Source organism: Triticum aestivum, chromosome 5A (genome assembly GCF_018294505.1).
Source record: "Triticum aestivum cultivar Chinese Spring chromosome 5A, IWGSC CS RefSeq v2.1, whole genome shotgun sequence".
NCBI classification, from domain to species: domain Eukaryota; kingdom Viridiplantae; phylum Streptophyta; class Magnoliopsida; order Poales; family Poaceae; genus Triticum; species Triticum aestivum.
Genome location: NC_057806.1, coordinates 646,628,201 through 646,653,419, shown reverse-complemented (window position 1 = coordinate 646,653,419; position 25,219 = coordinate 646,628,201). Strand labels below are relative to the sequence as shown.

Here is a 25,219-nt window from a genome sequence, read left to right as displayed (position 1 = left end):
GGGTGGATGATGCATGTAACTCTGGCAAAAGCCACCAAAAGCATTCATCGATGCCCCCCGCACTACAATAATCAAAGGCCTTAAGACCAAACAAGTATGTGAATCTTAAAGCAATTTAACGGCTTCATGTATGTGTGCTCTTGTCCCTGCGAGTTTCTGCCTTGTCCCTGCGTGGCCTTGCGAGTTTCTGCCTTCTCACTAACAGTTGACACACTTGGTGTGAGTCAAAATGCTTATTTTTTCAACATAAGGTGTGACACCCCCGTTTATAATCGTGCACTAACAATACATGCATCATGCATGATCATGAACAGTGACTCACGTCAATATCACAACACAACTCTATGACACAAATTAAAAATAAATCTTATATTACAAGCCAGGGCCATGCTACTTGTGAGCTGCGTTGAGATTTTCCCCGAACAAAAAGGGTGAAGCAATATAGTAGCTGGTAAGTATTTCCCTCAGTGAGAACCAAGGTTATCGAACCAATAGGAGAATCACACAAACCCTAGTGAACAACACCCGCACATACAAAAGTAAATACTTGAACCCAACACGGGCAAGAGGGTTGTCAATCCCCTTAAACTAGTTATTTGCAAGGATCAAATCTTGTATAGGTAGATAGATAAATTGAAAAACAAAATAAAAGTAAATAAATTATAGCAAGGTATTTTTTGTTTTAGTAATATGATTAAAGTAGACCGGGGGGCCATAGTTTTCACTAGAGGCTTCTCTCTCGAAACAATATCATACGGTGGGTAGACAAATTATTGTTGGAAAATTGATAGAAAAGCACATAGTTATCATGTTATTCATGGCAATGATCAAGTATATAGGCATAACGTCCGTGACAAGTAGACCAAAACGATTCTGCATCTATTACTATTCCTCCACTTCGAGTTCGCTTCTATGCTTGCCCATCTAGGTATTAAGTTCATAACAAACAAAGTAATGCATGAGGTATGATGACATGATGTAGACAAAATAAACTCAAGCAATATGAATAAACCCCATCGTTTTATCCTTAATGACAACAATACAAACACGTGCCTCGCTACCCCTTCTGTCATGAGGTGAGGACATCGCAAGATTGAACCCTCACAAAGCACCATCCCACTGCGCCAAACCAAACAGATAGATCAAAGAGAAATACAAAGCTATAAAAATTATGCATAATAAAGTTTAGAAAAGACTCAATTACTTTCAATGAATAATCTGATCATAAACCCACAATTCATCGGATCTCAACAAACACACCGCAAAACAAGATTAAATCGGATAGAACTCCAAGAAGATCAAGGAGAACATTGTGTTGAGGATCAAAGAGAGAGAGAGAAGAAACCATCTAGCTACTAGCTATGGACCCGTAGGTCTATGGTGAACTACTCACGCATCATCGGAAGGGCAGCAAGGTTGATGTAGAGGCCCTCCGTGATCGATTCCCCCTTCGACAGAGTACCGAAAAAGGCCTCCAGATGGGATCGCAAAAATCAAGAAGCTTGCGGCGGGAGAAAAAGTGTTTCGAGTGGATCTCTGTTGGTTTAGAAATATTTGGGAATTTATAAAGGTGGAATTAGGTCAAACGGAGTTGCGTGGGAGTCACAAGCTCAGGGGGTGCGCCCCACCCCCGGGGCATGCCCTGTGAGCTCTTGGCTATCCGGTAAGGCATCTGGCCTCCTTCTGAACCTTCTAGGATCCCTTCTGGTCCAGAAAAAAATCATTGTAAAGTTCCATTGTGTTTGAACTTTGTTTGGTACCGACTTTCTAAAAAGCCAAAAACAAGCAAGAAACAGAAACTGGCACTAGGCACTGAGTTAATAGGTCAGTCCCAAAGAATGATATAAAATAACATAGAAATGCATATAAATCATGCAAGATTGATAATATAATAGCATGAAACAATAAAAACAAAATTTTTGATGTTGAATGCTACCTAATATGTGTATAATGTAATCTCTTTACGGTATAAATATTGGGAAACGATGAAGTAACAATATCAACATAATAATGTCCATGAATATAAGAAGCATAATCATTACTTTTTTAAAATATATGATCCTTCACCAATGTTGTCCCTACTCATTGCGTTCATCATGAAGTATACTTTTATATTTTATTCATTTACCTTTTTAGGTATCAATAATGTATGTTATAACTTTGGTCAAACATAACCATGTTTGACTTTTGACAAACAAAAGATGCATCACATTGTGAACGGAGGGAGTATATATTATTTTTAAACGAGTCTCGCTTCGGTACAATCCCCTTGTAATACGTATAAAGGTGTAGTATGGACCTTTCACAATACATATAAAGGGGTAATATTATTTTTAAACGAGTCTCGCTCTGGGACATGGAGGATCTGGAGAGCCTGTTTGTTTGCCGTTTTTGTGATACCTTTGCTAGTCTGAGGATTGAAAACCGAGCGATGACGGATGATGTTGAGATGCCTGCTGCTGGTTTCGTTTGTTGGTCCTCATGGATGGATGTATGTGGTAGCTGGACCATGCAAAAGAGTCTGGTTTATGTATGTGGCAAGTGGAGGATTAGTCATGAATTGTGTACAGTGATGGGCGGGCTTGACGCTAAGGCGTTGGCCATGATGGGGTATGAGTTGAGTTCGCTCTTTATCCATCACTAGTAAGCATGCATATGCAACGCACGTCTAAATCAAAAGCAACCTATAAAATTCATGTGGGTATTATTCTTATTTCATATTGAAACTAATTAACTTCCATGTTACGGAAGCTCTTCGGGTGAAATGAAGCTTACTGTATACTATTCTCTTCATTTAAAAATATAAGATGTTTGTATATTTTAATATAGACTATACAAACTAAAATGAGTGAACAAACACACTAAAACATGTCTATATACATTCAATCCGTACAAAAGTTAGAATATCTTGTATTTGTGAATGGAGGGAGTGCTAAGCGTGTATGTATGTTGTCTTGATCAACGCATTCTGAATTCATATTCCAAAAATTTGGTGAGGGGTGGCGGTGGGGTAGAATATATGTAGTGTCTGATGATCCCCATGTCTCATGAGGTTTAATACAAACCCCATGACTTATCTATTGATGATATCATGTAAAGTGCTAGTAGACAAGGAAATCCCAAACCAAGAAATTATAGTCAGATAGTAAAGTATGCAACATATCTAATTTCTTGTGTGAACTTGAAAGGACATATAATAGGTTTAGTCATTGTCCAAGTGAACATGATAGAGATGCAAACTTTGATTAAAGATACTAAAAGAGGTGCATATAATTTGTTCTCTCCTGGGTTCAGCCTACATGTTGAATTGCTGGACTCGAATACAAAGGGAGTCGGTGAGATAGAAGAGTTCGCCAGTGGTCAAGACCATTTTGCCCCCATCCTGAGTTTCTCGCATCACCTGTAGTGCGACATTTGTGACCAAAAATGAAGGGAATTTAACATTTCTATATGACATACATGGTATTCAAAATTAGTTATGTGAAGATTAAACACAAATTAAACTTGTCATATCAACATCTCAACTGTAGAGGACTGATGATGGGCATATCTTTCCCCGATTGACAGGTTTGAATTGTTGTCAGTGATAGGACCAAATGCACCGGCAAATTCGTGTAAAAATGTAAATAAAATGAGAGAAAAACAGACTCACCTGATTGAGCAACGCGCGACCAAGAATACAAATTGCAAACGTGGTGCCGGGACCGTGGGGGCAAGAGCATGTTACTCTATTCAGTATGAAAATACATTAGACATGCATACAATAAACAAGGCTCTGTCATAGTTCTTCACAAGTACATATTGCATACATAAGTTGAAGGGGTTTCTTAAAGAACAGCAGCATGCTGTACTTTGTCACTCCTGAGTGGCAAGCACGTTGTTGAAGTAGGATAATCACAATCAGCATCCTTGAACGAGCTATCACTGGCTTCAAGTACAACTTGTACAAAGTTTGTTAATTTGTCTAGCTTTTTTCCTGAATCATGGGTGCTCTCAATACACGCACCTCTGAAAAATAGAGAGCACCCATATAAGCTTAAATTGCTTGGCCGTGGTAGGATATTAAAAAACAGACTTGTTCCTTGTTGTTATAGAAATACATGGCATGAGCTGCAGTTATTTTATATCTTTTATTTTGGATTGCTGGGGTTCATGTTCCCCTCCAACCTGCATTAGCAAAATATGTAGGCCTTATCGGTATAGTGGACAACTCTAGAGCTAATGGAAGTGCATAACCTCCATACATCTGCATCAGGCTTGCTTACCAACTATTCGGTAGAAGTTGAAACTGAGCTCAACATAATGAAAAAAAAAGTTCAGGAAATAAATCGTGCCCTTGTCGACAGTATGCAAGAATCATACCTGAACACTACATGCAGACATGTAGACCACAAAACAGCTAGTCATTCCTATTGTATAGATTTCTAAGTCTTATGATGTGGTAAAATTATAGGTAAGCAGGTTAGCCCTGTCATTTGGATCAAGATGGTTGTTATACATCTCTCACCTCCACCTCAGTCCATCAGTTAAAAGCAAATCATGCAAGGCTTTATTTATAAGCAAGGCACATACCTGCTTCACACCAGCATGTTAACTGCTCACGTACATGCTAACAATGAGCTCATAAGCTTTACTGCCATTGCACCTACTGAAGAGGCTAGGCTGTACTATCCCCGCAGACACCAGTACTGGGCATCAGGCAACCGAACAGAACATGCATATAATTAATTTCCCTGCATGTAAAAAGCAAAAATCAGCCTGGCAGCGTGGTGCTAGTTTTGGTAGGGCGTCAGAATCATGCCTGAAGGATAGCCACATAGTGGAGGGCAGTAGCGTCGGCTGAGGGGTGTGGCGAATACGTCCGTGGGGCAGCAGCCGAGCGTCGAAGCCACGGATGGCTATGGCGACCTACGCTCCAGGAGTGGCCAGCGAGTAACACAGGTGGGTTACACACCCACCTAGCCGTCGACTCTATCTTTCTCACCATCCCCTGCGAGTAACAGCAAGAGGCGGCGGCCTTGACAGGGACCTTCTTGTTTAGAATCCATCATCAAGAAATTGCTTTAGAAGGCATGCAAGAAGAAACGGGATGGTACCTGTGCCTTGGATGGATCGGTGTAGGCCTTCTTCAAGAGTTGAGCACCAAACCTCTTGATGATTGGACGATTGATCCCTGTCGGTAGCTGGACCTTGTTGTTGGAGCAAACAAGACGGGATCCAGTTCAGCACGAAGAGTGGACAAAGAGGGGAAGAAAGTAAAACAGGATGGGCCTTCGATCCTTGTGTTGATTTTCTTACCTGTCGAAGACCTGGGCGTGGACGACGCTGCCAATTTCCCCGAGGCCCGAGCACGTGCATGTTTCCTCCTGCACCGGGGCGGCCGACGTCGGTGGCGATGGCCTTGAGCTTCCCTGCGGGTAGTGCGACACCTGAACATCACCAAGATCAAGGAGTTGCTTGTTTGACGGACGAATCCGGCAAGAAACTCGCTCTCATCAGTCTTCCCTGGTTGGATACGTAGATAAAATCCGATCTCGGCAAATTATTAGAGTCGTATGAACAACAGACTGAGAGAGAAACCCAATGGCGCAGGCGTGACCAAACCGAGAGCCACTACAGGGGTGTTCTTGATGCGGCACGGTGGGAAAGATAGAGTCGGCGGCTCGCCGGATGTGTAACTCACTTGTGTTGGCCGCCGGCTGCGGAGCGGCCATTGGTGCCTGTTGTTTCGGCTCCTGAACGGAACATGGCGGAGCGACGGCCTCCAATTCCTCTAATCTAGGCGGCATCGCGTGGGCGTGGGGAGCGAGAGGAGTGGAGGAGGTTGGTGATGACTCCGTGCGGCGGGCGTGCATGCCTCCTATGGGATTGGAAGAGATTTTTGGTAGGGGGGAATTAACAAATGGAATAGCGTGATTGGTGGGATTAGAGGGAAACGACATGTGGAATATTCTTATGCGGGTGGAGTACGGTCAGTCATTCTAAATTGCTAACTACACACATGACTCGGGATTAAGTTAATCATAATCATTAGATTTTATTCAGTGGATTTAATCTAGCGGTGCTAATCAACCTGGGTACAATTGTGGTGTGGCGTTAAGAAAGAAATAGTTCGATTGTTTAATGGTAGTATAAATTGTTTGTCGTTGTACCTTGTTCCGTATTGTGATCTGTCTCTGGGAGTCCATCTCTGTGGACTGTCGTGATATTCACTGGAAGCAGCTCCATCTCTGTGGACTGTCATGATAATTCATCGGAAGCAGCTCCCTGGGAGTCCATCTCTGTGGTCTTGTAGTGTCCTGTTCTGCGCAGGTTGTGCTGCAGCCTTCTTCTAGATGAATTGTGCTGGAACCTGGTAAGGATAATGACCACGGGCGCCATGTTAACTTTGATTATCTTTTTTTTTCCTATTGAAAACTTGAATTCGATATGAGAATCGGAAGATGGAGAAAATAGGTGCATGCACTGGACATGGAAGACGGAGGATTGGATATGTATGCCTAACAGGTCCAAGCCAGGGAAAGGACACTACAAGAATAAGCCGGGAGTCAAACACGTTTATATCCCAAACACTATTAGATAACAATTGATAGATGACGCCGAAAATTGGCATGCTATATACGGAGACAGTTGCTTGTAGCTTTGGGCAGACACAACCACAGCACAAAACCATCATTCCACGAGCAGATCGACGGGACTGGGAAGAAAAGAGCTTCGCTCGACAAGTTTAGGACCAACCAACCAACGATGAAGAGTGGCACGCTGGTGGCGATCCTACTTCTCCAGACCGTCGTGGTCATGGGGATCCTCGCACACTCACAGGCCGCGGACGCGGACGGTACGTACTACGTTGCTCATGCTTATCGTCGTCGTTCAAATTAATTATCTGTGCCGCGCGCTGCAACGTCTGATTCCATTCCATGGACCGTGCAGACGATTTCCCCAAGTGCTGCGACCACTGCAACTCCTGGTCGGGGGCCCAATTCTGCGACGACGTGGGCCCCAGGTGCCGCGACGGCTGCGTCAACTGCCGCGTGGTGCAGACGCGCCCCGTGAAGACGTTCCGTTCCGGTGTGGAGATGGACGCTCCGCCTTCCCGTACATTCCCTGCCCGCCGCCGTGCAAAAACAACTGATCGCTCCACCTCATCACACGGTGAGATCGATGTCGGGCCGGAAAATACTCCCTCCATTCCTAAATATTTGTCTTTCTAGACATTTTAAATGACTACTATATACGAATGTATGTAGACATATTTTAGAGTGTAGATTCACTCATTTTGCTTCGTATGTAGTTACTTGTTGAAATGCCTAGAAAGACAAGTATTTAGAAACGGAGGGAGTATAAAATAAAATAAAGGCTCCGATGAGACGCGCAGAGCCGTTGTGGTTTTTTTTTGAGCCGTTGTGGTTGTACACGCCCAGCAGCAACTGTCGGCGTTCTCTCTACTTTGAGAGATACAGTATATAGTTGATGTTGCTCCGTAATAAATAAATAAATAAATAACCTTTGTAAAACCTGGTTCCGTGCCCCGCTGGTAGGCTCGGAATTAGTTGAGACTGTTTAATAAATTACAGTGATTCAAAAAAAAAGTTTATATATGATCTCTGCTCAATCAAATGAAAATCAGTTTATTTGTGCGATATATTTGTACTGTCCAATACAACGGTGAACGGATCCTCCTGGGTGGGCAAGCATATATGTAGAGTTGTCACACTCGGTGCGAGTCGGCATAATTATGTTTTCCAACATAAGGATAAACTCCGGCTTTGCATCAAAGATACACAACGGACATTGGTAGTCCAGTGTAGCGATGGACGGATCCTTCTCGGTGGACGACGGTTCATGGCACGCAAGAGCTAGGATACGCGGATTTTGGGCCACATGATTGCGTCGTGATCCGTAAAGTGGATTGGTTGTGTGCTTACAGCTTAATCCCGTGCGAATTCCTGCACGATACAGGTTTTGGCAGAGACATCACGGTTCACCCACCACACCTCTCATGCTTTTTCTCTTAACTTCACAATTATAAGCCAATGTATCTTTTGGATAAAAAATCCAACTTGTATTTTGTTTGCACATTCGTGTTAGTTGTTTCCAGGAATTTGGGAGAAGGCCACTCTTCAACATGTTTGGACAAGTTTTTGAAACTTCATCAAGTTTCAACTACTGAAACTTGATAAGAACGAATGATAAATTCCCTCTCATTCACCACGTTTCAAAACTTCAACTAAAACACAAAATTTAAACCCTAAGGCCTAATTTGGCAATATAGTTTTCTCAAAACTGCAGTAATCTAACTTAAGTATTCAATTGCCTAGGCAACGAATATTCAGTTTCTAAAAACCATATTTTTTTCTTCTTCAGTCTAGCAAAAAGTGGTCAAGATTTGTTAAATACCACAAAAAACCATGGTATTGGAGATACCACAGTTTATAAAACTATGGTATTTGTTGAAGCCAAACACCTCAAAGTTTTGAAAACTATGGTTTGTGATAAAACCATAGTATTATCAAAATACATCAAAAAAAACTGAGCTGCCAAACACAACCTAGTTTCTAAAACTAAAACTTAAAACCTAGAACCATAAAAGCAATGAAACTCGGTAAAAAAAAACTTAATATTATCACTCCCAAGTTTGAATATGTAAACCTTGGATTTTTTTTTAGAACTTGTTATAATATACTCGAGATTGGTCTTATTAGAAAGTTCGCGTCACAACAAACACAAATATGCAAATGGAACTTAATTTGGACTTTTGGTTCAAAAGATAAAAGAGATCATGGGAGGTGTGGTGGATGGTGCGATGACGGATGATGTTGAGGTGCCTGCTGCTGGTTTCCTTTGTTGGTCCTCATGGATGTATGTATGTAGTAGCTGAGCCGTGCAAAAGAGTCTGGTTTATGTATGTGGCAAGTGGAGGATTAGTCATGAATTGTGTACAGTAAAGGCGGGCTTGACGCTAAGGCGTTGGCCATGATGGGGTATGAGTTGAGTTCGCTCGTTATCCATCATTGTTTTTCGTTGTACTCTTGTTCTGTGTTTTGATCTGTCACTGGAAGCAGCCGTCTGGGAGTCCATCTCTGTGGGCTGTCGTGATAATTCACCGGGAGTCATCTCTATGGACTGTCGTGGTAACACACTGAACACTGGTAGTCCATCTCTGTGGACTCGTGATAATTCACTGGTAGCCCATCTCTGTGGACTGTCGAGGTAATTCACCGGAAGCAGCTGTCTGGGAGTCCATCTCTGTGGTCTTGTAGTGTCCTGATGCCTAACAGGTCCAAGCTAAGCCGGGAGTCAAACAAGTTTATCCCAAACACCTATCCACCATTGATAGATGACGCAGAAAATTGGCAAGCCATATATAGAGAGAGTTGCTTGTAGCTTTGGCCAGACACAAGCACAGCACAAAACCATCATCCCACGAGCAGATCGACAGGAGTGGGAAGAGCAAGTTTAGGACCAACCAAGGATGAAGAGCAGCACGCTGGTGGCGATCCTAATCCTCCACACCATGACGGTCATGGGAACCTCTCACAGGCCGCCGCTAACGGTACGTACGTTCCAGTATTCTGTCCCGGCCGCAACAACGTCTGATTGCATCTTTGTCATCGATGGCGCTAAGATCTTAGCTTATACTGTACTCCTTCTGTAAATTAATATAAGAGTGTTCATCTTGCATGATAACTACTTTAGTGATCTAAACGCTTTTATATTAGTTTACGGAGGAAGTACATACATGTGATAATTAGCTGATGTGAATCCAGTTAGCATGCAAGATGACGACGTCTTGTAAGGCGACGGATTGAGATTTGATTGCGTGCATGCGTGCAGATAACTTCCCCAAGTGCTGCGACAAGTGCGACTCCTGGTCGGGGTACCAGTTCTGTGACGACGTCGGCCCCAGGTGCCGCCACGGCTGCGCCAACTGCCAGGTGGTGCAGATGAGGCCCGTGAAGACGTTCCGGTGTGGAGATGGACGCCCCGTCTTCGACGGGCAGGGCACGCCCCCGCCCTGCCCGCCGCCGTGCAAAAAGCACTGATCGCTCCAGCTCCCTCAGACACTGACGAGATCGATGTTGCGCCCAAAATATAAAATAAAAAGGCTCCGGTGAGATGAGCAGAGCCACGCCCAGCGTTCTCTTTCCTTTGAGAGATAATATAGTTGATGTAGCTTTAAATTAAATAAATAAACACGGGCATTAGTTTATATATGCGTCTCTGCTTAACCAAATAAAAATCAGTTTATTTGTGCGAAATATTTGTGCTCTTCAGTGCGCAGCGGTGAACGGAACCTTCTCGGTGCTCAAGCATGTATGTACGGTTGCTACACTCGGTGTGAGTCGGAATAATTATTTTTTTCCAACTTTTCCCACGTAAGGATAAACTCCGGCTCTGCACCGGAATACATAAGGTTGACGTTTGTACTAGTCCAGTGCAGCGATGAACGGTTCCTTCTCGGTGGACGACGATTCGTGGCACGCAAAGGCTAGGACACATGGATTCCGGGCCACATGATTGCGCCGTGATCGGTAAAGTGGACTGGTCACATGCATGTGTTTAGACCTTTGCATGTGTTTGAAGCTTAATCCCCCGTGAATTCCTGCACGAGACATGTTTTGGCAGAGATAGAACGGTTCACCCACCTCACCTCCCATGCCTTTTCTCTTGACTAGAAATTTTAATTTTATTGTATTTTTGGATTCAAAATCCAATTTGTATTTCTTTTGCACATTCGCGTTAGTTGTGACAAGGGATTTGGAACAAGACCACTCTTGAACAAGTTTGGACAAGTGCTTGAAACTTCACCAAGTTTCAACTACCCAAACATGATAAGAACGAATGATAAATTCACCAAGTTTCAAAACTAAAACTTAAACACAAACCATAAACCCTAAGTTTCTAAAACTAAATTGTAAGCCCCCAGCCCTAAACCCTAGGCCCCAAATCAAAAACCTAGAACTCTAAAAGCAAAAACTTGGTAATTTTTTTAATATAACTACTATCTGAATATTTAAACCTTGGATTTTTTTAGAAGTTGTCAAAATATATTCAAGGCCGGTCTTGTTTGAAAGTTCTCGTCGCAACGAACACAAATATGCAAACGAAACTTAACTTGGACATTTGATTCAAAATATAAAGTAGATTCAAATTTGAAGATGAAATGAAAAGGCATGTGAGGTGGGGTGGATGGGGCATGTAACTCTGGCAAAAGCCACCAAAAGCATGCATGGATGGACCCCGCACTATAGTAATCAAAGGCCTTAAGACCAAACAAGTTTGCGGATCTTAAAGCAGTTCGACGGTTGCATGCAAAAAATGTTGTTTTGTGATCAAGAGAAAACAATTATACATCTTTTCATTTCCTACCCTTTTTGTTGCTTTGATCTGGCACACTACAACTTGTCACCCCGGCCCCAATAAGTATCCCAAATTTTTTTGGTAACTTGGTAGTTGGTATCAATCCAAAGTTTAGGGTCATATATATGTAGGGGTTTGTGCCTTACTTTGAGCAATTTGAAACTGCCAAAATGATTGTGCTTTTAACGGGCCATCTTTTGTAAACTTTTTTATAGGTCATCACTTCAGCGTAGGGACGCTCCGAAGCACATGGCCTTTGGGTGCAACCGTCTGGCGATGGCTGCTCACGCGTATTCAATCTGTTTGGTTGGCGTGTCATTATTAGATTATGTGGTTAAGATAATCTTCTTTTCCGACCGGTTGGTCTTTCCACTTTGTATTTTAGCATTTTGAAATAATCGAATCACTTTTAATAAATTTAGCTGTGTGCTTCATGATGATGAAGTGCCCACCCCCCCCCCCCCCCTTTTCAAAAAAGAAGTGCATGGCAAATTTTTATTTCCTTCAAGTTATTATGTTACCTCTTCTGTTATGTATGAAATAAATTTTGATTTGTGACAACAGAACTGCATTTTCCTTAGATAATAAGTTATTGGTGTATCATGGATTGTATTTTCGTTCATTGGTCTATTAAGTGGCAAGCTGACATTATTAACAAATGTAACGAGAAAAGAAAACCCATGCACACTGATAAAAATAAAATAGCACGACAAAGCATACTTTCCTTCTGATTTATGACATACCCAATAATAATTATGAGAAAATGGGTGCATGCACGGGGCTTGGAAGATGGAGAACTGAAGATGTATGCCTAACAAGTCCAAGTCAAGGAAAAGACACAAGACCAAGGTATGTGAGGAATCAAGCAAGTTTATCCCGAACTCCTATCCACAAGGACGGCATCCGGCTGCCTCCATCCCGACGACGCGTGTATAACTGTTTGGGAGAGCAGGTCTCCGAAACCCGCTCTTTGTGATCTTCTAGAGGGATAAAGTTTCTGGAGAGCGTCTCGGCATGACTACTCGCTACTGTTTGTCTACGTTCACAACTTCGACTACTTCCTCGACCATGTTGGAATTTTGCTACTAGCCCTTTGGCCCAAAGCCCAACTAAAATTCTGAAATTATCTTGGCCCATTCATGCACACCTGTGAGTGGAGTGAGTGAGACTAAAGTTTAGTCTCACCTTGGAAGTTGAGAGAGAGTTGCACCTCTTTATAAGGTGAGCGCTTCTACCACTTGTATGAGCATGAGAAGAGGAGACCTACACTCGCGCTCCTCCTCCTCGCTCGCCACGCTGCGTCGCGGGTTGCGGGATTGAGCTGAGCCGAGGACAGAGCTATGCACGTTGTCTATGTTTTTGGGGAGCGCACTCGCGCAACTGCTGGCAGCGACGACTTCGCGAACGACGACTTCTTCCCCGACCTCGACAACCTCATCCTCGACGACATGGGAGACAACGTCAATGCCGGCGGTGCTGCTACCGCTGCACCGTATGTGATTCTATCCTTCCTGTTTGAGATCGTGATAGAATTCATGTTTCTAGTATGTGCCCTAGATGTGATATGTTCATCTACTATGATAGTTCGCATGATTAGTTTAATCTCTGCTATTGCTGTCATGATTTATCTTGTGTTCGTTCAGAGTGTTCTGGATGATTTCATTGTGGATTCGTATATGTCATTTGAAAACGGCAAGAACATGTGGGTTGCGCTCGAGGCCAAGTTTATGACTACAAGATGACTGATAAGCGCTCTGTTGTACAGCAGGCTCATGAGATACAGTCGCTCACAAAAGAACTTGAGTACTTCAAGTGTGTGTTACCGGACAAATTTGTTGCCGGAGGCATCATCGCCAAGCTTCCACCTTCGTGGAATAATTTTGCTACTTCCCTGAAACACAAGAGACAGGAGTTTTCCGTTGCGGATCTCATTGATACTTTTGATGTTGAAGAAAAGGCGAGAGCAAAGGACACACGTGCTCGAGTTGCTGAGGACGCTTCTAGTGCCCACATGGTACAGAAGAAGAACTTCCAGCCCAACAAGTTCAAAAATAACAAGAACAAAACTCAGGGCAAAGGCAAGTTTGATATAAAGAACAAGCCGTCACATTCTACCAACTTCAAGAAGAATTCGCATAAGAAAGGGAAGGGACTTTGCCATGTCTGCGGTGATCCTAATCACTGGGCTCCGAAGTGTCCTAACCGCTTTGAGGAGCGCGAACATGAGTAGAGCGGCAAGTCCGCTAATGTTGTCATCGGTGATACTGATATGAAGGATTCTGGGTACGGTATTCTTCCTATCATCCTTTCAGTATTTCAATCTCCTGATTGGTTAATTGACACCGGTGTCAATGTACATGTTTGTGCTGATGCCTCCATGTTTTCTTCTTACCAGGTCACAGGGACTTCTTCCGTGCTGATGGGGAACGGGTCACATGCCATCGTTTGAGGTGTTGGTACGGTCGATCTGAAGTTTACTTCTGGGAAGACCGTGCGTCTGAAGAACGTTCATCATGTGCCGTCCATCAATAAAAATCTCGTTAGCGGTTTCCGTTTATGTGGAGATGATTTTAAGTTGATTTTCGAATCCAATAAAGTTGTAATTTCTAAGTATGGACAATTTGTTGGAAAAGGCTATGAGAGCGGAGGCTTGTTCCACCTCGCCGGTCTTTGTCAGATATTTGCACTAAAGTTATTAATAATGTTTTCCACAATAATGAGTCTGATATTTGGCATTCAGGACTTTGTCACATTAACTTTGGTTGCATGATGCGGCTAGCCAATATGAATTTAATTCCGAAAATCTCTATTGTCAAAGGCTCTAAGTGCCAAGTATGTGTGCAAGCTAAGCAACCTCGCAAGTCCCATAAGACTGCAGAGGCAAGAGACTTGGCGCCACTAGAGCTGATACATTCTGATCTTTATGAGATGAATGGCGTGTTCATAAAAGGTGGAAAGAGATACTTCATGACGTTGATTGATGACTCCACTAGATATTGTTACGTGTATCTTCTGAAATCAAAAGATGAGGCTTTAACTTTCTTCAAAAACTATAAAGCTGAGGCAGAGAACCAACTTGATCGAAAAATTAAACGGCTTAGGTCCGATCGTGATGGAGAGTATTTTTCCAATGAATTTAATCTATTTTGTGCGGAACATGGTGTAATCCATGAGAGGACGCCTCCCTACTCACCTCAGTCAAATGGGGTAGCCGAAAGAAAGAACCGAACTCTAACTGATATGGTTAACACCATGTTAGACACATCGGGTCTTTCTAAGGAATGGTGGGGGAGGCGCTAATGACTGCGTGTCATGTCCTAAACCGAGTTCCCACAAAACACAAGACCATGACTCCATTTGAGGAATGAGAAAGGAAAAAGATTGAAACTCTCTTACCTACGTACTTGGGGTTGTTTGGCGAAAGTCAATATACCAATTCCCAAGAAGTGCAAGCTTGGACCGAAAACCATGAATTGTGTTCTTTTAGGCTATGCTTTTCATAGCGTTGGCTATAGATTTTTGATAATAAAATCTGAGGTATCCGACATGCATGTTGGAACGATTATGGAGTCGAATGATGTGACTTTCTTTGAGGACATATTTTTGATGAAGGATATGTCGAGTTCATCAAACCAGGAGATACCTACTCCATCTAGTGAGGAATTCGCTGTAATTCCTGAACCCACCATTGCGATGGAACATGTCGAGAATCCTGTTGAGGGTGACAATGGAACTCCTGTGAGGAGTAAGAGATAGAGGACTACAAAGTCCTTTGGTTATGATTTCATTGTGTACCTCGTGGATGACACACCCAGGACTATTTCAGAAGCCTGTGCATCTCCTGATGCTGACTACTGGAAGGAAGCTGTTCGTAGCGAGATGGATTTCATCTTAGCTAACGGAACCTGGGAGATCACTGACCGTCCTTATGGGTGCAAACCTGTAGGATGTAAGTGGGTGTTCAAGAAGAAGCTTAGACCTGATGGTACGATTGAAAAGTACAAGGCACGGCTTGTGGCTAAGGGTTATACCCAGAAAGAAGGTGAAGACTTCTTTGATACTTACTCACCCGTGGCTAGACTGACCACAATTCGGGTGCTACTATCATTGGCTGCCTCACATGGTCTTCTTGTTCATCAAATGGACGTTAAGACGGTTTTCCTCAATGGAGAGTTGAAGGAGGAAATTTATATGGATCAACCAGATGGTTTTGTAGTACCTGGTCAGGAAGGAAAGGTGTGCAAGTTATTAAAGTCTTTATATGGCCTTAAACAAGCTCATAAGGAGTGGCATGAGAAGTTCGAAAGAACATTAACCGCTGTCGGCTTTGTAGTAAATGACGGTGACAAGTGCGTGTACTATCGCCATGGTGGGGGCAAAGGAGTTATTCTTTGTCTGTATGTCGATGACATGTTGATCTGTGGAACCAACCTTGATTTAATCAAGGAGGTTAAGGATTTCTTATCTCGTTGCTTTGAGATGAAGGATCTAGGAGTAGCTGATGTTATCTTAAACATCAAGATGTTAAGAGATGAAAATGGTGGGATCACACTGCTTTAGTCTCATTATGTGGAAAATATCTTGAGTCGTTTTGGGTATAGTGACTGCACGCCTTCTCCAACTCCATATGATGCTAGTGTGTTGCTTCGAATGAATCGACGGATTGCTAGAAATCAACTGAGGTATTCTCATATTATTGGCTCGCTTATGTATTTGGCGAGTGCCATGAGGCCTGACATCTCTTTTGCTGTAAGCAAGCTGAGTCGGTTTGTGTCAAAACCGGGAGATGATTATTGGCATGCGCTTGAGAGAGTTATGCGCTATTTGAAAGGCACTGCGAGCTATGTGATTCACTACACTGGGTATCCAAAGGTACTGAAGGGTTATAGTGACTCAAACTGGATATCTGATACTGATGAGATTAAAGCCACAAGTGGTTGTGTTTTTACACTTGGTGGTGGCGCTGTTTCCTGAAAGTCTTGCAAGCAGACCATCTTAACGAGGTCAACTATGGAAGCAGAACTCACAACATTAGACACTACCACTGTTGAAGCAGAGTGGCTTCGTGAGCTCTTGATGGACTTATCTATGGTTGAAAAACCAATACCCCTACCCTGATGAACTGTGATAATCAAACTGTGATCGTCAAGATAAACCGTTGTAAGGACAATATGAAGTCCTCAAGGCATGTGAAGAGGGACTAAAATCTGTCAGAAATTTGAGGAACTCCGGAGTTATTACGTTGGATTATATCCAAACGTCGAAAAACTTGGCAGATCCCTTCAGAAAGGGTCTATCACGTAACGTGATAGATAATGCATCGATGAAGATGGGCTTGAGACCCACCACATGAGTTGTCCATAGTGGTAACCCACTCTATGTGATCGGAGATCCCGTGAAGTAGAAGTGGGAGACAAGCTGTTGGTCAGCTGAGAGGAGAGTATCCCTATTTTAATTATCCCACTCCATGAAGATGCAATACTCTCATGATCTGCATGGCAGGTTGGTATTTATCTTAATGTGTTCCAAGTGGCTTATTTGAGTAAGCAGAGATCTGTTGTCCTGCAGAGCATCTCCTGAGAAACACACATATATAAATTTGACTGTTAACGTCGCAGTCTGTGAGAATTGGGTGTTCTCTAATAAATTCATGAAAGGCCCTGGAGTATGACATATATGCTCCACCTGCGGGGAAGCCTTGCGGCAGCCCAGTATCGGTCAAAAATTTGTGTGAAACTAGTTTCGCGGATAACTTGTAGTTCAAGGCATAGTCCACTATTCAAGTTGTGATCTAGTGTAGCATAAAAATCTAAGTGGAAGTTCAACTTCACAGTCTCCACTAAGCACCGGTATATAAACAATGTTTTGAAACTAAATGATGAGATGTGATAATGAGACTTTGGGAGGGTTGTTGGAATTTTGCTACTAGGCCTTTGGCCCAAAGCCCAACTAAAATTCTGAATTTCTCTTGGCTCATTCATGTACACATGTGAGTGGAGTGAGTGAGACTAAAGTTTAGTCCCATCCCGGAAGTTGAGAGAGAGTTGCACCATTTTATAAGGTGAGCTCTTCTACCACTTGTATGAGCATGAGAAGAGGAGACCTACAGAGCTATGCACGTTGTCTATATTTTTGCTGCTCGGGAAAAATTAATGAGTCATTAATTAATAATTAACGGACGCGTTAATTACTGAACCCTTTCCGATTCTTTTGGATCGTGATGACTCGGACGTGGGGTTTACTCCCACGACCTACCCGACCCGCACTATATAGTCAGGCAGACGTCTACCCTAGCCGTCGCCGCTTTGTATGGTTTCTCACCACCGTTTCAGATCATTGCGCCGCCAAACAAGTCTTCTTCATCCCTCCTTTCGCCGTGCACCGGGAGAAGGGACAGCGGGCCTCCGGAACCCCGCCTCTCGTGATCCTGTACGGGAGAGGGGCGATCAAGTTTTTGGGGAGCGCACTCGCGCGACTACTGGCAGCAACGACTTCGCGAACGACGACTTCTTCCCCGACCTCGGCAACCTCATCCTCGACGACATGGGCGACAACGTCAACGCCGACGGTGCTGCTCCCGCTGCGCCGTATGTGATTCTATCCTTCCTGTTCGAGATCGTGATAGAATTGATGTTTCTAGTATGTGCCCTAGATGTGATATGTTCATCTACTATGATAGTTCGCATGATTAATGTAATCTCTGCTATTGTTGTCATAATTTATCTTGTGTTCATTCGGATTAAATTTCGTAGTAATTTGCTTATATTTCCAACATACCTCTCCACCAAAGATATGGGTGACACATCCAGATCTCAAACAAGAAACCCGCGGAAGCCTATGCCGCCACAGCTTTGTCCTTTTGAACTAGAGGGTATGATCTATGTTAGCGATACTTGTTATTGTTATCATAGATGTTTGTGTTTTATGCTTATTACGTATGTCTATTTTTCAGTGTGAGATTAATATTCTTAGCGATGTCATCGTGATTTATTTGTGAATTAAATTAATCAAAAAATTATAATATGAAATACTAATAATTATGAGAAATATGTTTTGTTTTTGAGGGAATTATGAGAAATAGGTGCATGCACTGGAGGAAGATGGAGAATTGGAGATGTATGCCTAACAGGTCCAAGCCAGGGGAAGGCCAAGCTAAGCCAGGAGTCAAACGGGTCTGTCCCAAACACATATCCACCAGGATAACAATTGATAGATGACGCAGAAGTTTGGCATGGAACATCCATATATAGAGTTGCTTGTGGCTTTGGCCAGACACAAGCACAACAAAACCATCACTCCACGAGCAGACAGGACTATGAAGAGCTTTGCTCGACAGGTTTAGGACCAACCAACGATGAAGAGCAGCGTGCTGGTGGCGATCTTCGTTCTCCAGGCCGTCATGGTCATGGGAATCCTCTCACACTCACAGGCCGCCAACGGTACGTACGTTGCCGATGCTCATCGTCGTTGCAGCTAATATATCTGTACGGGCGCCAACAACGACTGACTGCATCTTTGTGATGGCGTTAAGATCTTAGCCTTATAGCCTACGTACATGTGATATAATTAACTGATGCGGTGATAGATTGATCTGATTTCATGCGTGCGTGCAGACAATTTCCCGAAGTGCTGCGACCACTGCAACTCCTGGTCGGGGGCCCAATTCTGTGACGACGTGGGCCCCAAGTGCCGCGACGGCTGCGTCAACTGCCACGTGGTGCAGACGAGGCCCCCGTGAAGACGTTCCGGTGTGGGGATGGACGCGCCGCCCTCCCAGAGAATCCCTGCCCGCCGCCGTGCAAAAAGAATTGATCGCTCGCTCGAGTCGAGCTCACCAGACAGTGAGATCGACGTTGCGCCGAAAATAAATAAGAAAGCTCCGACGAGATGAGCAGAACCGGCCGGTGTGGTGTACATGCACGTGGCCCATGCCCAGCAACACTTGTGAGATAGTAGTTGATGTTGCTCCGTAAAAAATAAACACGTGTATCCATTTACATATATGCGTCTTTGCTAAATCAAATAAAAAGTCTGTTTGTTTGTGTGATGCATTTGTACTGTCCAGTGCACCGGTGAATGGATCCTTCTCGATGCTCAAGCATATGTACGGTTGTCACACGCGGTGCGAGTCGGAATAGTAATATTTTTCCAACATAAGGTAAACCCCGGCTTTCAATCAAAAGATACATACTACTGTATATATTTTTAAAATATATTATGAATTTAAAAATAATATCATCTTAAAAGAAAAGGATCAGATCTACAGTGACAACCAGTGACAGGTGCAAAACATCTATCAGTAACCCGCCGGTGATAATGTACTCCCTCCGTTCCTAAATATTTATCTTTCTGAAAATTTCAACAAGTGACTACATATGGAGCAAAATGAGTGAATGTACACTCTAAAATATGTCTATATACATCTGTATGTGGTAGCCATTGAAATATCTAGAAAGATAAATATTTAGGAACGGAGGGAGTAGTTACCAACTGCGGGCGGCCACCACTAGTGAAAGACCCTGGCACTGGCAAGCAAACCACCCATAGCGTCGCTTGGTTAAAAGAAAATAACGTTGCCCTCTGTTTATCTATCATGGGAGCGATTTTGTTGTTGCCGTGGCGGGTCCGTTTGGTTCCTCCGCAAAATCGGTTATAGCCTCGCTAGGCAAGGACCAGTGTTTGGTATTGAAGAAAAAACCTGGCTTTTAAGGGCCAGCTAGCCTCACTAGACCAGGAAAAACTCGCCCGCCAAGGAAAGCCAGCTCGGCTCGCTCTCGACAGCAAATCTCCTGGCGCAAAAAATTTCCACACGAGACCACACACGTTCCATCACGTGACTGCCGGCAAAACTGACGCATCCAAACGCACATCTTACGGTAAGGCTGGCAAAGCCGAGCTAGGCTAGTGTAGCTATAGCTCACCCGACAATGCAACCAAACGCTCCATATATATAGCTAGTGTTTAAGAAACTAGTTTAACAGTGATATTGTTGTGGAATTGTCACGGCAGATGTCTTAGGGTGAGGACTTAGTCGAGATGCCAACGCATCTACGTGGTAGCTTGAGAGGGGTTGAGCGGAATCGAGAAACGCAACACAAGACAGGGATTTAGACAGCTTCGAGCCCCGGGACATATCATCCGGTAACAACCCTACATGTTGTTTGAGGCTAGGTCTCATTATCACCACGAGGGAGTCGCCGTAAATCGGCTCTCCTCTTTGTGTCTAGCCCTAAAATTCTTTCTTCTTGCTTGTCCCCTCTTTGGGGAGCCCTGCCCCTTCTTATATAAGTTAAACAGGCAGGTTACATGTAGAGTCCATCTCGGACTAAGACTTAAACTATTTTAACTTTCCTTCCTGAGCTTCTTAACGTCTGCCGGTTTAACATTGTCTGTCGGTTTAACATTGTTTGCCGGTTTAACATTATCTGCCGGTTTAACATTGTCTACCGGGTTATGATTGACTTAACACCTGCCAGTGCTACCATCTATCTTAACTCTGCCGGTTTAACACTCGCCGGTTTACCGTCTTTCTTAGCCATCTGTCTTAACTGTCTGCCGGTTTATCACCAGCCGGTTTACCGTCTATCTTAGCCATCTGTCTTGACTCTCTGTCTTAACTCTCCGCCGGTTTACCATCCGCCGGTTTACCAAGTCCCAACCGGTTTACAACTCCAGCCGGGTCATACCGCGGGGTATATCCCCGACATTAGCTCCTAGTTTAATTTGGATTTATCCATGTTAAACTGATCTTGATTATCCTTAAGTCCTTGTCACTTTCTTCTTCTATAAAATCCGAGTCAATAGACCAGCTTTATAATCAATTTGTTGATATCGGTTTGTCATAGAGAAATATTGTGAAGAATAACTTCTTTGACTCAGCTCTCAATGCTTAACAAAAATATTGGTCTTTGAAATACTCATCTGATATTCAGCCGGTTTAAGAATGTAGAACTTTGCCGGTTTAAGACTTGAACTTGCCGGTTTATCATTGCCGGTTTACAAATATTGATGGCACCGGGTCATAATTGTGGTTAACATCAAGCTTGAAAATATCTCTCTTATATGCCTATCACTTGTAGCCCCCAAGTCTGAAGAAGGTAGCATAGCAAAGCTTAAGACTTGCTTCAATATGAATGTCACAAGCTTGAAGAAATCCAGGTTGTTCATCTCAATCACCAGTCAGGACCGAGTATTCCACATATGTAGCCCCCAAGTGCCAGGTTGTCATGCTTGCAGCAACCTGGGACTTGAAATTGCCTTATGCTCAGAAAAACTTCAACCAGTGTAGCCCCCAAGGGCCGGGTTATTATGCAATAATGAGCAGGGACTTTGTAAATATGATCATGTAAACTTGAGCAGCAATGTGTAGCCCCCAAGGGCCGGCTTAATAAGATAATATTGAGCTGGGACTTGATATATTCTTTAATGAAATCATCATATGATGTAACCCCCATCATGGGGCTTGAACCCATGACCACAAGATTAAGAGCTTTGTGCTCTACCAACTGAGCAGTGGATCCTTTAATAATAGATGAAAATTTATGTACCTTGAATTGTTAACAAGAGCAATTGGTAGCCCCCAAGGGTCGGCTCATTACAATGTGATGAGTCGGGTCTTCAATAAGTGAGCAAACAATGACTTTGCATTAGCCCCCAAGTGTCATGGTGCATGCTTGCAGCGACATGAGACTTGTATTTTATGTAATCCCAATTTGGACAATGTATCCCCCAAGTGCCGGGTCGTAAGCCTGCAACGACTCGGGACTATTCCTTCCATTGTACAATAAATCATATCTGTTGATAAAATAAGACGAGAATTACGCTAAAGCGACTTTGAAAACCTCAGTCATAATATTGGTTATTGATAACCATAAAAATCCAGCCGTGTTGGCTATTAAAGATTTTGAATAATATAACCTGGTTTGAAAACCGATTCCTGTCATATAAGCCGGTATATCCATGCACATATGATACATGCTATGATGATGTAATGATGATGTATGATGCAATATATGATGATGTATATATATGATCAAGAGGGTTTAAGCTATGGTTCGGATACGACCAGAGCCCCCATGTAGTCATAATTGTAGCATTGCGCCGATCAAGAGGTGTAGCTATGGTTCGAATACGACCAAGCCCCCAAGTGATTTCCCTAGTGCCCTTATGCTTATCAAGAGGTATAACTATGATTCGAACCCATAGCCCCCAAGTGATTTCCCTGGTGGCCTGATGCCTATCAAGAGGTGTAGCTATGGTTCGGATACGACCAAGCCCCCAAGTGATTTCCCTGGTGCCCTTATGCTTATCAAGAGGGTATAAGCTATGGTTCGGATACGACCAGAGCCCCCATGTGATTTCCCTGGTGGCTTTAAGCCTGTCAAGAGGTGTGACTATGGTTCGAACATAGCCCCCAAGTGATATTGTGAACTGTGCTCATGGGATACCTATGTTTGAGTTGTGTTATGCAGCAGACTCTCTTTGGCCCCTTATGATAATATTGGCTTGATAACCGGATCAAGAGGGTAGTAGCTATGTACTCTTTGGTGAATACACCTATGTTTGAACAGGAAGCCCCCAAATGATATTGTGAGCTGTGCTCAAGGGGCACCTATGTTTGAGCTGTGCTCTGCAACAGACTCTCTTTGGTCCCGTAATCTTTTCTGAGAACTCAAACTTGCGAGAGATTTATTCTTTTTGAACCGGAGATTCTTAAACCGGATACTGAGAGTTTCAAAGCTTTTCGGGAAGCTTTCCCTTGAACCAGATTATAAACCGGAATCCTTCTTTTTTAAGCCGGAAATTTTCTGACGGCCTTTAAAATTGCACCAATATGGCGGTTTAGGGTCCTGCATTAGATAACTTTGCAAGCCGGAGTAATTGCTCTTTTAAAGAAAGCAATATATAATATAAAATATACTGGATGGACTTCACCTGATATGTTAGGCCAGAAAATATCCACCGCGGAGTTGACCATCAGCACGGTGAAGGTGAAACCAATCACGGCCGAGTCAGCGGCGAGAACAGACAGACGGGCTGGCCACGGCGTCGTGAGTCGGTGCGGACGGGCGAGTCAACCATGCTGTGTTGATATAGCGGGGGTGGCAACCTACGCAGGATGAGCGCTAGTGCAAAAAAAATAATATTTGCTCACCCCTTTTGCAACACCTTTTTGTAAGGGATAATGGTCCTGTGAAAAAAAATATCATAGACCAGAGTAATTGTTCGCAAACAATCTAATATGTGATGATAAAGTATATAGAAAAGATAGCACCTGGTTACTTGTGAGACAATCGCGGGCACCGACATTGGATGATATAGTCGGACGTTAACTTTGTCCGATCTTTTAAATCGTCGGACGCGTTTAACGACCTCATGGAGTAGTATTCTGCACCATAGTCTTCCCGTAGTCAAAATACAAACTAGCAGTCGGAGTACTAGTACTGCCTCTGATCTTTTTTCTTGGCGTTTATGCTTATCCCGCATACCACAACAAAAATCAGATTGCCTGACTCCTGGATTGCTGTAGTAGACCTTCCATGAGATGTATACTAGTACTTTTCTTATTCTCTCTTTCTTTTGGCCTTTGACCACCATTGCATGTGCGTGCATCATCAAACAGGGCTAGTGGGCACATGCCTCGATCATGTCTTTGTCCGGGGCGTTGGGCGTGTGCTACTGTAGGTTTTTTAATAAGGGACAACAATAAAAGCAGATCCGTTGCCACTGCTCATTAGTACTTTTTTGTTGTTGCTGTCCACACGCAGCCGCTGGTCATAGCCGATATGATTATTATTATCCAGAAGATCAAAGCCCTCCTGACCGCTGCCAAATAAATCAGTCTAGACCGACTGCTCGCGATAAACCGTCTGTCCTTTGACCAATTCAGTACGTATCATCCAGTTTGAGTACAGAACCAGAGCAAGGTGAAGCGGCCTTTGGTACGACAGGCGGGTCTGGAGACGAAGCACCGGAGCAAAGCTCGGCCTGCGGCAGCGGCGGCGACTTGCGGTAGATGCAAGGGTAAGGCCGAAGTGGTGAAGCGACTCTTGGCGGTTTTGAAATAGAAGCCAATAGCAGGGGCAACATTGACGTGGTGAACCGGAAGCCAACCCGGCGGAAAAAGGCGCAGGCAGTACAGGCGGCACATCCGAGCATGGTTGCGAAGGGGGCGAAACAAACCGGCGACGTGGTCGGTCTGAAGCGCCGTGGCGATAAGTACGGCGACTCGAAGTGTGGACGTCGGCGTTCATGGAGGCAGCACATGTTGACCATGGCAGCGGTGGCAGCTCGCGAATCAGGACCAGCTCGGGCGGAGGTGACCCGACCGCGGCGGTTCGGCGTGGCCACGGAGGAGGCGAGATGCAAAAATCCGGGCGGTTTTGGTATTGCTGCGGCGGTGGCCAGCTCGAGAAAGCGTGGCGCAGCGATTTGGCGAGGCCGAGCTCAGGGACGGAGCCACAACGGCACTAAGCCAAGGCGGCTTGGAGGCCTCGACTGCTGCAGCGGCTTCGACAGCGCGGTGGCTTGGAGCAGGCAACAGCGACTCAACATGCAAGAGTCGTCCGCGGAAACAGTCCAGTGGTTTTTAGAAAGCAAACCGGCGACTCCGGGCACGGCCGTTTTGACGCGTCGTCCACGGCAGAGGCGGCCCAATGCGAAGACGAGCCCGGTTCGATGCCGGCGGCACCAGCCGGTGACTGATACGATTGGGCCGACCTGCGACAGCCCGAGACGGAGTTTAACCTGGAGCAGAGAGGCAGGCCGGCGGCTGTGGTTGAAACGGCAGCGGGTCTCGACAGCGTCTCGGCGATTGTCGGCGGAGGCTGGTGGCTCGGCGAGGCCGGATCAGGGC

General features: G+C 44.1%; 2 protein-coding genes, 1 long non-coding RNA gene and 1 pseudogene across 4 annotated transcripts; 3 read left to right on the top strand and 1 right to left on the bottom strand.

The window, feature by feature from the left end:
- Positions 1-3,156: 3,156 nt before the first annotated feature.
- LOC123108172 (uncharacterized) lies at positions 3,157-5,852 on the bottom strand. Of its 2 annotated transcripts, XR_006451849.1 has the most exons (6): positions 5,299-5,852; positions 5,097-5,189; positions 4,573-5,017; positions 3,810-4,008; positions 3,653-3,728; positions 3,157-3,400 (listed from the first exon to the last, which is right to left on the bottom strand). It is a non-coding gene; the product is annotated as an uncharacterized lncRNA (long non-coding RNA). The 2 variants fall into 2 exon arrangements; XR_006451848.1 differs by having other exon boundaries at positions 3,158-3,400; positions 3,653-4,008.
- An 843-nt stretch (positions 5,853-6,695) lies between these two features.
- Positions 6,696-8,173, top strand: LOC123101707 (uncharacterized). The gene is made up of 4 exons (XM_044523038.1): positions 6,696-6,838; positions 6,934-7,155; positions 7,963-7,982; positions 8,102-8,173. The coding sequence occupies exons 1-4, from the start codon at positions 6,748-6,750 to the stop codon at positions 8,171-8,173; spliced, it is 405 nt and encodes a 134-aa protein (XP_044378973.1). The 5' UTR covers positions 6,696-6,747.
- Positions 8,174-8,806: 633 nt separating this feature from the next.
- LOC123101706 (uncharacterized) lies at positions 8,807-10,226 on the top strand. The gene is made up of 3 exons (XM_044523037.1): positions 8,807-8,837; positions 9,398-9,556; positions 9,838-10,226. The coding sequence occupies exons 1-3, from the start codon at positions 8,807-8,809 to the stop codon at positions 10,044-10,046; spliced, it is 399 nt and encodes a 132-aa protein (XP_044378972.1). The 3' UTR covers positions 10,047-10,226.
- Positions 10,227-18,660: 8,434 nt separating this feature from the next.
- On the top strand, positions 18,661-19,350 carry LOC123108171 (uncharacterized; annotated as a pseudogene).
- Positions 19,351-25,219: the final 5,869 nt, after the last annotated feature.

Excerpts from the sequence above, each read along its gene's own strand:
- LOC123101707 (XM_044523038.1), top strand. The coding sequence starts at position 6,748 with ATGAAGAGTGGCACGCTGGTGGCGATCCTACTTCTCCAGACCGTCGTG. Across the intron at positions 7,156-7,962 it reads TCGCTCCACCTCATCACACG|GTTTTGGCAGAGACATCACG; the intron begins GTGAGATCGATG and ends TGCACGATACAG. Across the intron at positions 7,983-8,101 it reads GTTTTGGCAGAGACATCACG|GAATTTGGGAGAAGGCCACT; the intron begins GTTCACCCACCA and ends AGTTGTTTCCAG.
- LOC123101706 (XM_044523037.1), top strand. The coding sequence starts at position 8,807 with ATGACGGATGATGTTGAGGTGCCTGCTGCTG. Across the intron at positions 8,838-9,397 it reads TGTTGAGGTGCCTGCTGCTG|ACACAAGCACAGCACAAAAC; the intron begins GTTTCCTTTGTT and ends AGCTTTGGCCAG. Across the intron at positions 9,557-9,837 it reads CTCACAGGCCGCCGCTAACG|ATAACTTCCCCAAGTGCTGC; the intron begins GTACGTACGTTC and ends GCATGCGTGCAG.